The sequence below is a fragment of the Hoplias malabaricus genome, chromosome 3 (genome assembly GCF_029633855.1).
Source record: "Hoplias malabaricus isolate fHopMal1 chromosome 3, fHopMal1.hap1, whole genome shotgun sequence".
Lineage (NCBI taxonomy): Eukaryota > Metazoa > Chordata > Actinopteri > Characiformes > Erythrinidae > Hoplias > Hoplias malabaricus.
Window position 1 is genome coordinate 13,313,967 of NC_089802.1, and position 12,998 is coordinate 13,326,964.

Sequence of the window (12,998 nt, forward strand, 5' to 3'; positions counted from 1 at the left end):
GAACACTAAACCCCTGCTCTGGTCTTTGTTGTCGAACCGCTTTAAGCTCCGGATGTCCCGCCCCCTCCGGTGTGACGTAATACGACGGACGGAACGCTCAGCGAACAGCGAGTTCGCCTCTCTATTGATTGACAGATGAGCAGACCATTCAGAGCAGGAGATAATATAGCCATGGCGACAGAGCCCTCTGTGCTGATTTGCAACCCGCCGAAACGGCGTCGGGGAAGAAGGAGAGCTTCGGAGAGTTCGCCATGGACTGGTCCAGGATCAGTGTGCTTTAAACTCGAGTCTAACCGTAGAGCGGTAAGTAAGAATACTGTCAGCAGCTCGCCTCAGATTCAAGGTTAGAGTTTTTAATCGTCAGCAGCCGTTCTGAGTTGCGTTCTGGACGTGTTTGTGTTTGTAAAAACGAGCCGCATCACATTTCACACAGCAGGCTTCCCTCCGAGGCTCCGGCCTGGCCGGCTACTCCACCAAAACAAGTGGATTATCTTCCTCTTAAAGTCCGCCCTTACACATGGACAGAGAGGAGGAGGATTGCGCGTACACTGACAGAAATGTCTCCTCGTGATTTACGTGTCAAGTGACAGTAAACCAGCGTCCGGCTTTACTTTCCCCACAAATTACCTCACGTTAACGTAATTTAAGTACCCCTAGTTTTCGCACAAAGTCCTGTAGCCTAGCTCCATTCGGCTACGACAAAGTTCACTTCCACACGGTGGCGATACGATAAGCTGTTTTTTCTCTGATTAACTGCCTTAAGGGCGGGTGGTCTGTTTCATTCACACACCAACACTTGATAGATTACTTCTAACGCAAAGCACTCTGGCAGGAAGCCATTATTTCCATACAATTTACAAAAATATTATTAAAAGTTAAATTATGTGAATTACAGTAACACCACAGTAATAGCACAATAACATAATTCTGTCCATGAGTAATACAATGATTCTAATGAATGTAAATGATTACAAGGCTTTTTTTTACTTTTGCAGTTAATGTTTTGCTTCATATTTCTACAGTCACTGGCTCAGACATTTTATGAAGAAACACTTACGTACCATAGCTAAGGTCTTCACAACAAAATTTCAGAAACTGAATGATTAACCTGAAGAAAGAAGAAAGGACTGAAATAATTTAAGTAAAATAGTAATCTCAGAACAGGTTCTGGAAATGGATCCATCTTCTGGGATGCATATGTCCACTGTACCCCAAAACAGTGAGGTGGTCCATGTGGCTGTTGGGAATCCCATCATTACCATGTATCCGGCTCCACCTCAACCCCCTAACATTGCACATATTATTACACAGCATGTTCTACCACAAGATATTTCCTGTCAAGCTGTACCACATACAATTCAGTCACAAGTCCAGCTATCATCACAATCCCAGGTTTCGCTGCATGGCATTGGTCCACCTCGTGGTCAGCCACAAAGCCATGGCCCACCACTAAACCATGGGCAGGTTCAGAGTCATGTGCAGCCTCAAAGCCTTGGGCAAGCACAAAGCCATGGGCAGCCGCAAACCCATATGCAACAACAAAGCCTTGGCCAACCTCAAAGCCAAGGGCAGCCACCAAACATGGGACAACCACAAAATCATGGTCCCTCACAAGTCCACCTTGCAACTGAAGGCACATCAGACAGCCAGGGTGTCCAAGCCTCTCAGGATCCTACCAGATTGCAAGTTCCCTTTGCAGAGGTTGCGTCCCTCCTGGATCCGAACATGAAGAGCTCAAAGGCCCGGAAGTATCAGATTGAGTATGATGAAGTTAAACGGAGGCTGGAGCCACCTGAAAAGATGTCTCTCAGATCACTGGCTGCGTACACCAGAGTGAGTCGAGGCCCAGCCAGTAAAAAAAGTCTACTGGAGTCATTAAATGTTTTTGGCCTGTCACCAAGCACCAACACGGCAGTGTCCAGCTCTTTCTCCAAACTCACAGAGGGTAAGACCGTTAAACTTAAATCGCTTGTAGTAAATGTTATATATCTTACTTATTTGTCAGTGATTCAAAGAGTTAATTTCAGTTTTTTTCAGAGCTATTGGTGGCAATTTTACATACAGTTTTTAAAAATATATATTTTTCCAGGTGACACAGCAGCGCTGTGTAAAGATATGAAGGACTTTGCTTTACAGTATGTGGATTATGAAAATATGGCGAAACAGTTACTGCCTGACACGAACCAGGTACAACACTGGTCAAAGATCATTGAAACAAGGTAATGTAATATACTACTGATAAGTTTGCTTCTTGCTTAAATGTGATCATTTTACATTTAGCATGTAGTATTGTCATAAAAGTACTTCCATGTTTCTTTAATATTATGGCTTTGCTTCACAGAAACTATTTAGAAGTGATGAGGAAAGTTTTCAAAGACCCAGCAAACAGCCGTTTATTTTCCAACGTCACCCATGGCCTTGGTAATGGCATGATGGACGTAGCCTTGGACATTATTGATGAGGTAATCGATCGGCAGATCCGCATCCTCTCTGGGAACACAGATCCCAAACCTGAGCCTCCAACGAGGAGGATACGGAAACGCACACGTAAGCCTAAGACCAACACAGAGGATGGGAAGCCCAAGGAAAAGGTCAAGAGAGGAAAGAAGAAAGGCAAACAGATGCGACTAGATCCTGCTGTCCCACAGGTTTCACAGTCCACAGACATAGAAAGTAGTGTTCTGACCCTGGTGTCTGTGGGATATGAGACCATATCAAGTGGCCTTGGAGGCCCCAACACAGGGCTGGCATAAACTGAGACTAAAGGACACAGAGAATGTGCGCATGCAGAGTGAGGGTTCCTTTTAAAACACATTTTAGTTTTGTATTGATAGATTAATCATTTTCTTTAAACATTGACACTAAGGCCGTGTTCTGTTTTTTAATTTTGTCAAATGTAGATATAAAAAAATCAGTCTTTGAACCATCTAATTGGCAGAGAGAGTGAGGTGTTTATTTCAATTAGCATCCTACTAAAAGTGTCATATTCATACCTTGTTTTATTCTTCTGATTTGTGTTCAAGTGAAGAACAAACGTGCATTTCTGTGCAAAAATCTTGGGAATCCATGAAAATAATTTATAATTCAGCAGTGCTTTTTGCTGGTAGAAACATTATATAACAGAGTATATATACGAATGACCATGAGTAAATATTATTTTACTTTATTAATTTCTTGGTTGTTTGGTTTCTGCTTTTCCTCTGCACACCAACCATTTCATGACTTTGTTCAATTCAATTTATTAAATTATTAAATTTTAATTAAATTAAATTGTAATTAATTAATGACTGGATATAATTAAAGAATGGATGCTAACTGTAAATTAGGCTTAAAAATTAGTCAGCACTCTGATGGACAAGATCACAATTTTTGTGTATTTAGTTTAAAGTGTCATAAACAATATTAAAACATACATTTTTAATGCTGAAATGTACAACTTTACACAATTTTCATGGATGGCTAAGATTTTTGTATAGATCTGTACATATGGCTTACATCTGTTTTTTTATAATTACAGAGCATATAAAGGTGAAACACGAAAGTCATCTAAAAACAAATGTAATGAATTATCATTGAAATGGTGCTGCTGATTCTGGTTCATAATAGCAGAGCAATTTAAGTTGAATAACGCCATGCATTTTACATAGGATGACCGGTTTGCGTGCAATGCCATTATATAATATTTATATATTACCTTGGAATCTATTTGGTGTACTGCGTGACTAGTGAATGATTGTAGCCTGTATTGAAGATATTTCAGGTTGCTCAATAGTGTATATTAAACTTTACATTTTTATTGATTTATTTTAATCTCTTCTCTTTTGATTTCTGTTAAAAGCATTATGTATTCAGTTCCACCATTTTAGTTTCATTCATAATTGAATTACTGAATTATTATTTTATGTTTCTTCCAGTTTAGCATTATTCCTATATGGTTAAAAGTTTCTGGACATCCACTCATTCAATCTTTAAATTACAAATCCTGTTTCTGGAAAAAGGTGCAAAAAAAAAGAGAAGTGATTGTTTAATTCTCATGGACGATTAGTTAACTTGCAAAGTACAAAGCAATGATTTACAATGTTGCCCCTGACCAACCTTAATATTTTTTATTAAAAATGGACAAATTTATAATTTGATGCTTGCAATAGAAACTGGTTGGGGCAGGAGCGAAACTAACACGGTAAGTTTATAGAATATTCATTACACTGTTTTAAAACTATACAAAAATTGAATATTAAATGTATGAAAGAGCACCCTTCGATGGCTCAGTCTTTGCATGCTTGGATGTGTCGTGGTGCTAAATGTGTTGAGATAACTGATAAAAGGTTCAAAAAGAATGTTTCAACTAGAAGGTGGGAATAAATTAGGTCTTTTCATCATTTAGCTGTACAAAAAGAATGTGTACAAAAAACTCCCCACATATTTTCAAAAATACAGTGGAATTGTGTGCTGCGGTCAGCTGAGTTCACATTTCATTTGTTTTCAGGAAAACGGATTGTTATTCATGCCAAAAACAACTGCTGCCATCCACAATGTTATCAACAATAGGTTTAAAAACCAACATCTCTCACTGTAATTGGGGTTAATCAGTGACCATGGTATTTGTGAATTGAATATATGAGAAGATACCATTGATGTGGAGGCATATTTGGGGATTTTAGACAGACATGTGCTGCCATCAAGGCAACATATTTTCCTGGGAAGTCCATGGTTATTTCAGCAAAACAGTGCCAGGCCTCATTCTGCACATGTTAAAAGAGCATGGCTTTGTAGACACAGTGCATGTGCTTAACTAGCCTGCCTGCACTGCAGCAGAAAAGAATCAAACAATGGTGACCAAAGACTGTGGTGACAGCAAAACTGCAACCATTGTATCATCAGTTCTCAAATTATTTAACAGTGTAATTAAAATGAAAAGTGATGTAACAAAGTGGTATCTGCTGATGACCCAACTTTTTAAAAACATTTTGCTGGCATCAAATTCTTAAAGTCTTTATATTGACAGTGATATATAGACAGTTCAATCAAGTTGATCAGTGAAATCTTTGGAATATTCTTTGTACTTTTGTCAGTTAAATAAAGTGTTTAATGAATAGAATTTGAATTAATTTGACAGAGTTTCCTAACTTCCTGGAAACAGGTGTTTGTAGATGTTGAAACTTTGCTGTGAGTATTTGTAGACATTCAGCCACAAGCACATTAGTGAGATTAGGTGCTATTTAGATTTGATTAGATTTAGATCACAATTGCAATTTAAACACTCTCCCAAAATTATTTGAAAGTGCTCCGTCAGTTCGGCACAGACCCAAAAGCTTGGTACTGTCTGCTTGGCATTGAGCAGAACAGCCTGTTCCAGAGCATCCCATTCCATTTCATGCTTTTCTGCGAAGATTAGCTTTGTATGAAAAATGTAAAGTAGCCAAATCCACTAATAATAGGGGGGTTAGAACATAGTGTTCTTTATTGATATAGCACATTTCATAGCCTATTTAATACATATTGAAACTCAGTACAAAATCAAACTGTACATACCTGTTTTTTTATTATATACATATAATATATGTATATTAACTCTATACCTTCCTGTGTCCGATTCTGTTTTCCATTTTTTTTATATATTATTTTATCTTTTGAGTCTTTACTGCTTACTGCATGATACAGTGTCACCCAGAGGCTACCTATGCAGCAAAGAGCTTTAGTGAGATTTAGGATTTGCAGTGCATTAGTGTAGATCTGAGAGGGAGAGAGGGGGCAGGGATGAAGGAAATAAAATGCATGAGAAACAGAAGTGAAGAGCCACTCATCTCATCTATGGTAGTGAAGAGGGTGCGTATTACAGGGAGAATTGCTAATCATGCCAGAGGTGGGGACAAGTGCAAATGTAGAACAAGGTTAAGGTGAGAGAGAGAATGTGGCCTGAGGTGTGGGAATATCTTGGTTTTCACAACCCACGCTGAGACCCATACTGTACTCCACACATACACACATGGACAGGAGGACGGTCGGTCACTACCTGCCCAGCACAGCAAAGGGTGAGTACCAGGATATGGAATGACTTACAAACAACATGCCCTGTGAATCTGGGTGTAGGAGACCGATGTCAGTAGACTATAATCATCACTGTTATCATTCAGTATGTGTTACCAATAATACCGGATATTCCCATTATTTCCAAAAACCATTTTTACACCCTAATACATTTTATCTTGCTTAATTCTAAAACCTTTCCCCTCTAATTTTGCCCCAGTGCCTTGATCCCCAGGCTTATTATTCAGTTATAAAGCTTAAATGATTCATCTTAAATTATGTATCTGTCTGTGGATCGGATTTAACCATTTAAATCAAAGTGAAATTCCAGCATGATCTGATGTAAAGCGGTGCTATTCTAGAGAGTCAGGATTGTTCACGGTGGTGGGGCTGATTGGAACCAGACATCCATAGCTCTAAAGCTGCCTCACCGAATGCTATTGCACATAATGGAAAATTAATATTCTGCTGGATACCTTTGTTTTGCCATTGAAAATTTGTTTTACATGAACGTTTGACCTTAGTCTTGCTTCTTAAAAAATATGCATGGAGGAGAGGTGCATACAGGGTGTTCTAAACAAAAACACTCAATATTTTAACATTATCAACATTACACACAGAACCATCTGAAGACATGTAGAAATTAAAAGAAAGACAGAAATTAGAGTTGATTAGTTTATCTACAATGCACCATTTTGTATCTCAATCACTGGAATGAGCAGTTCAATGATTGCATTATGAAGAGTTTATGAAAAATTTGGCCTTTAGTAACCTTTAAGGTCACATTATAAGTTTTGTGGACCAATACATCATTCATTTTGTCACTGTCCAATGGAATATCTCCCAAATAGTAACTTCACAGGAGAAGGAAAATATGAATAGAGGTCAATGGCACGGGATTTATTTGCATGTCATTCTGGGGAATTTGTCAGTTCACACCATAAACAGCAGCTGGGGTTCTCAAATTTTAGTCAGCAAACTGAGTATTTAAATGTTTGTCTCATATTTTTAATGGCTGACTATGACTTTACATGTGAGATTTTAATGTTGTTGGTTTCCTCTTTTGCACAGAGTCTTTTTGTGCTGCTTTAGATGCCATCAGTGTGACCACAGAGCTTGTCGAGGAGGAACTGAAACCGCACTTGGACACTCTTCTGACTGCTGCTGTGGAGAGGAGTAAGTGACACACATATATAGCTTCTTTGATGTGTTATGAGCCACTATGTTGATTAATAATGTATTCATTACAGGGGGGAATTTTGCATATAAACTACATACCAGCAACTGTACTGGAGGCTGAGTTGGATTTGACCCTGTGGATTTGAAAACACACTAATCCTTCTCTGTTCAAGCCATTGAGTGACAGGTCTGATTAGCCAGTCTTCCTTCAAACTCTTACTCTGCAGGTGGCCAGCTGTGAGGGAACATTACACCTGTGTAAACATGACCAAGATTTGCCCTTACTCAATTTGTTCAGGGGAAAGGAGATAAGACAAGTTTGACTGGTTTTAAATGTCTGAGACATGACAATGTTCATATCATTGCTGTTTTTTCAGATCTCTAGACGTCAATGTAAATCTTCATGTTAATGTTATGGAGGGATCTGAAAAAGTAATTAAATGTACAAGATAGTATTCCTTTAAATTTGGAACACGTATGTTGGTCCATTTATTGCGCAGTTTAAAGACATCACGTGCTTAAGGGTATGGTAATGCAACATGAGGTAAATTTAAAAACAGGGATACATGGGCTCAAGGATTTGATCTAACAGTGATGCTTGCTTGCTTTTACTTTATTTATTTGCTATTTACAAGTGTTAAAAAGGAAGAAGAGCAGAAGAGAAACACCCATTTCATCATTAGACAGTTATGTTCATATAATGTCTTAATACATATAGGAAAAACAGTGTAAAATATCTCTGAAGTATGTGATGATGATTACTGTGGTGAATCACATGTTCTGAACTGTAATGAGTACAAAGCACCATGAAACTCTGCTAACGCCTGTAATAAAAGTATCTGACCATGTCCTTCCCTGTATGTGCACCGCAAATCATTTTAAAGGATCTATAATTACATTCAGAACTACAGTCAATTCAAAATACAAGCTGCATTCCTTATTTATAAACAATGACCGTAATAGCCACTTGCATAAACTGTCATTTAATTCAGTTTTGTAATCTATAACTATGCTTAGGTGTACAATGGATTTGGAACGTAGTTACATGCATGATTTGTAAAATGTTTTTTTAAGATACCAGTAATAAACACATATTTCTAGTATCATGGCATTTACTTGTACTTGTTTATCTTGCATCTTACTTAACAGGTACTTATATTGTACCAGTAATGACCACATATTTCTAGTATCATACCCTTTACTTACTCAGTACTTATATTTTATTTTACGGCTTACTTGACAGGTAATTACTCTGTATTTATCCAGTAAATAGCGGGCTGTAATTTAAAGTGTTACCTACTTTGGTTATATCTTGATGATCCCTGAAAATTTGTGTGTGTGTGTGTGTGTGTGTGTGTGTGTTGAATGTGGTCTGTCTGTGTGCTTCTCTTTTAGAACGAGGCCTTTCGGAGCAGGTGGTAGAGAGTGGCATACTGCCTGTCCTGGCTCAGGCTCTGAGGAGAAAGAGCTCTCTCACTGTACACACAGCCAGATTGGTAGCTGAACTTGCCAGAGAGGGTGAGCACAGTAAAACTGTTCCAGATTTAGCTACATATGACTTGCAGTGTAAAAAGTCTTTCTAACATGCCATTTGCATATACCTGCCTTGTACCTACACTGATCCAATATTTTATCAATAATACTGATGCATACATTTTATACAAGTATAATTACTAAATGTAGCCATACTATCAGTCACCAACTATGGAGATCACCTCAGATATGCTGCCAAATTTGATATTGACCCTTCACATTCTCCACACTTGACAAATTTTGTTCATTCATTCATTGTCTGTAACTACTTATCCAGTTCAGGGTCACAGTTGGTGTGGAGCCTACCCAGAATCATTGGGCGCAAGGAGGTAATACACCCTGAATGGGGTGCCAGTCCTTCAGAGGGCGACACACACTCACACATTCACTTACACCTATGGACACTTTTGAGTCACCAATTTACCTACCAACGTGTGTTTCTGGACTGGGGGAGGAAACAGAAGCAACTGGAGGAAACCCATGCGGACACAGGGAGAACAAACCAAATTCCTCACAGACAGTCACCCGGAGCAAGGCTCGAAACCACAACCCCATGACCCTGGAGCTGTGTGACTGCGATACTATGTGCTATTATGTGCTATATAATCCAATATTCTTTTCGGTGTGTATTCACAGCTCCAGTGAGAGACAGCTGCTTTGAGACTGGTATTATATCTGCTCTTCTGACACTGCTGCTCAGTGAGGACCAGGATCTGCTGCTGCATGTTAGCCGAGCCATCGGGAGAATCTGCCATGATAGCAGTAATTCAACATGTTTTTCTAAATTATGCTTTTGACCACATCATCTAGTCTGGATACTTTTGAAAATATAGTGTTGCTAGGGTGTTGCGTGTTCGGATGACTCAAAATAGCTTCCTTTTAGTCATTATGAGATATGTCCTATTGTCCTATATGTCCTATTGCACTGATACAAAGATCATGTTCATTCCATGACCTTTAAGATGGAGGCATCATGTTTCAGCTGGGGAAATTCATTAGCATAATGTGATCATCTAAGCACTCATCCAGATTCAGACAGGAGCATGAACAGGAAAAGTAGTTACAGAAATTGAATGAATATATAAATGAATGAACAAATGTATGAACAAATTAATTAATGATGGTAAAAAAAAAAATAAAGGATGTATCAACCCTTTGGTGTTCCTAAGCTAGCCGCACTGCTGGAACCCTTTAGGAAGCCTCTAGGAGCCTTTCCGTAAAGAGCAGTTCTCTGAGGAACAGTTCAATTCTGGTTAATGTCTGGTGTTTAATGGACTGCAGAGGGGGTTTTAGAGGTTCCTGGAGGGGTTATAGACTATTAGAGGTTTCTTCATTAACAAAACTGCATGGGATTTTATTTGACCAGTTTCACCCGTCCCACACATTGAATCAAATAATGAATTAATGAAAAAAAATAAAGTAAAACAAATATAAAATATAAAAATGAAAATTCGCACGCATATATCGTTGTCCTATCTGTCCTAGACTTTGTTGAATGGTTAATGATAAAAACAGTAAGTAACTCCGGAAATATAAAATGCGGTCTGCGTGTAGTCGCTAAGTCAGTGTGACGTATAATTAATATGTTCTTTCTAGGAAAGGAAAATCTAAGAGCACTATATATATAGTATATATATATAAATATATATATATATAAATATATATTTGTAGTTTGCCCATCTCTAGCACATATTTGTCAATATGTTTAATATTTTAATCACCAAGTTCAATCAATTAGTCAAAAATAAAATGTGTTTTTAGACATTAATATTGATGTGATATATCTTAAAATATGAAATGACTAAATTCACATTCTCAGGTCTTTAGCCTATGCTTTACCTTGACATTTCAGTATTAGGCAAAATAAAGGTTGATCTGTGTTAAAAATGATTATTAATGATTTGTAATTAATAACCATATAATAACAGATTTTAAATTGTTACTTATTTTAAATTGGTACCGACTGATTTTTATCTGCAACTAAAATACCATTCCTCATCCAACCTTTTGAGTTTCTCTGTTGTAAGTAACCTATTTTTTTAATGGTGCCCGATGTATCTCACATGTCCTAATTCTATTTCTTCTTTAAGAATCAATGCTTAGTTTCCTGAGTTTTTGAGGGCAACCATTGAGCGAAAAAAAGCGGTCTAATTCAAACTACAAAGATATTAAGGAAAGTACATACTTTCTCTCTAATTTGTAAACGTAGATTCAGCAGATAACCCCTGATTTTTTTCTCTCTGCAGGTCTGCAGCAGGAGAGGCTGCTGAGGCTGGGCGTGGTCCCAAGACTGGTGTCTGTGCTGCTGCAGCATAGTGAGAATGAAGCCCTGCTCAGTTCCTGTCTGCTGGCTCTGTGTAACCTAGCAGATTTGGGAGAGCAGGACGACTCCAAGTTTGTGTGGGAGAAGAGCGGCCATTTTGACGAGGGAGAACAAGTCTTCCACGGCACGTCCCAGCACTCCTTTGGCTTTGTTTCTGCTGTGACAATGGTCAGACTGAACCAGTGGTCTCAGGGACAGTACTCAGTGAGTGTGGAAACACTTCAAAGATGTTCCACTCTGTTTTGGGGGGCACAGAATGGACGGCAGACCGGCTGGCGCTTACCAAGCTTCACACACTGGGGCTGCTGCCCCAAGTTCTACAAAGTTATAAAGTACTCAGTGAAGAACATTCCTAAGAACAGGAGCCTGAAGACAGCAGTGTTCCACACCTTCTTGTGAAGACAGAGTGTCATCACTGATAGAGAATAGTTTGACTTAACTTTGACCATGGAACAAGATGGATGCCACTAAATGTGTCATGAGCCTACACAGCTACTGTATTATTGCTGTCCAAAGAAAAACATGTATTCTCCAAAATGAAAAACACACTTAACATTCAATGGAAGCCACTGTAAAAGTATTTTATTCCATGTAATTTCTAATAATCCATTCATCATCAGCTGCTGTGTTCAATGATGTAGTAAACTAAAAATTGAAATGTAAATACGTTTTTCTTTGGAAAGCGACAGTATTCAACACAAGAGGAAGAACCGTGCTGTGCAAAATTAAAGACCACTTTCTTTTATTTTTGATCCCAAACAGCAGTTTAGTTCAAATTATTAATTTTAGTATCAGTTAAAAACAAATGTATAATGAGCAGAAAATGAGAATAATATATAACATCTTTTTTTGTTTTTTGGTCTCTATTGTTTACACCACTTGCCTTTAATCCACCTTCTGTTCATTTCAGGAGAATTATTTGCAGGTATCTGTCAACGATTCGTAAGTTTAGTCTTAAAAGTTGGTTACATTCCTGTTGTGCAGATTCCAAGTACTTCCTAACACATTAATGTTGAGGTTTGGGTTAGTTTGGGAAGATCAGTCCATTGTTCGGAGAGCAATTCACACCCGTATCATCCAGTCTCTCAAAGATGAAGCATTTGAGTATTGTAGGTGACATTTTTGGTGATGTGCCAGGTTAGACACAGCTGTATGTCCAAATTCTATTAGTTTCATCTGCCTGTAAAATGATTAACTAACTTGTGGTTGTTTTGAAAGGAAATTAATTCAATAAAATGTTGTATTTTGTCACTATCGTAACCAAAACAAAATAAACCTTGTATCTCAGAAACTATTACTATAGAAGTAAACTTTCTTATGTGGATAATGTACCAAGGATTGATTCCTTGGATTGACATCTGCAGGTTTCAGATCAGGTTAAAAGTAATTTTATGCACAAAGTTAAGAGAGAAGCTGATTGTTCAGCAGACCCATCTCTCTCCATCTCTCTCTCTCTACACTGCACATAAGAGAGGACAGAGGCAGAGGGGCAATCTGCAAGTTTGCAGCACTTAAGTATCTAATAAACCTTACTGTGTTGGAATTCCAAAATCAGTGGCTCACAGCAGAGACTTTTACCAATCGCCTACTGGCTTCAGTGCAGCTCTATCACACAAAACCTGGATAATACACCCATTGAATGAACTACAATATACACCAATCAGCCATTGCAACAACTTTATAACCACCTCTTTGTTTCTACATTCACTGTCCGTTCTCTCAGCTTCACTCACCATACAGGAGCACTTTGCATTTCTACAAGTACAAACAGAAGTCAACATATTGCTCTTCATACTTTGTTTGTCACCTTTCACCTTGTGTGTTCCTCAATGGTCAGACTCCTTTCCAAATATAAGTAACTAATTTACAGCTGATAGTTCTAACTTGTGAAATAATTTATGTATCTAATGCACACGATGCAGCGTGTCTTTCTTTT

General features: G+C 38.1%; 2 protein-coding genes across 2 annotated transcripts; both read left to right on the top strand.

Annotated features, from left to right (window-relative positions):
- The first annotated feature begins 203 nt into the window (after window positions 1–203).
- si:ch73-127m5.2 (uncharacterized protein LOC561202 homolog) lies at window positions 204–3,872 on the top strand. The gene is made up of 4 exons (XM_066665687.1): window positions 204–303; window positions 1,023–1,945; window positions 2,090–2,219; window positions 2,342–3,872. The coding sequence occupies exons 2-4, from the start codon at window positions 1,174–1,176 to the stop codon at window positions 2,751–2,753; spliced, it is 1,314 nt and encodes a 437-aa protein (XP_066521784.1). The 5' UTR covers window positions 204–303; window positions 1,023–1,173; the 3' UTR covers window positions 2,754–3,872.
- A 2,054-nt stretch (window positions 3,873–5,926) lies between these two features.
- si:dkey-21e13.3 (uncharacterized protein LOC100150043 homolog) lies at window positions 5,927–12,247 on the top strand. The gene is made up of 5 exons (XM_066662624.1): window positions 5,927–6,032; window positions 7,099–7,203; window positions 8,602–8,724; window positions 9,376–9,501; window positions 10,986–12,247. Exons 1-5 carry the CDS (start codon window positions 5,987–5,989, stop codon window positions 11,459–11,461), a joined length of 876 nt encoding a protein of 291 aa, XP_066518721.1. The 5' UTR covers window positions 5,927–5,986; the 3' UTR covers window positions 11,462–12,247.
- Window positions 12,248–12,998: the final 751 nt, after the last annotated feature.

Coding starts and splice junctions, on each gene's coding strand:
- si:ch73-127m5.2 (XM_066665687.1), top strand. CDS start 1,174: ATGGATCCATCTTCTGGGATGCATATGTCCACTGTACCCCAAAACAGT. Junction 1,946..2,089: donor TTTCTCCAAACTCACAGAGG/GTAAGACCGTTA, acceptor ATATTTTTCCAG/GTGACACAGCAGCGCTGTGT. Junction 2,220..2,341: donor TCAAAGATCATTGAAACAAG/GTAATGTAATAT, acceptor TTTGCTTCACAG/AAACTATTTAGAAGTGATGA.
- si:dkey-21e13.3 (XM_066662624.1), top strand. CDS start 5,987: ATGGACAGGAGGACGGTCGGTCACTACCTGCCCAGCACAGCAAAGG. Junction 7,204..8,601: donor GACTGCTGCTGTGGAGAGGA/GTAAGTGACACA, acceptor CTTCTCTTTTAG/AACGAGGCCTTTCGGAGCAG. Junction 8,725..9,375: donor AGCTGAACTTGCCAGAGAGG/GTGAGCACAGTA, acceptor GTGTATTCACAG/CTCCAGTGAGAGACAGCTGC.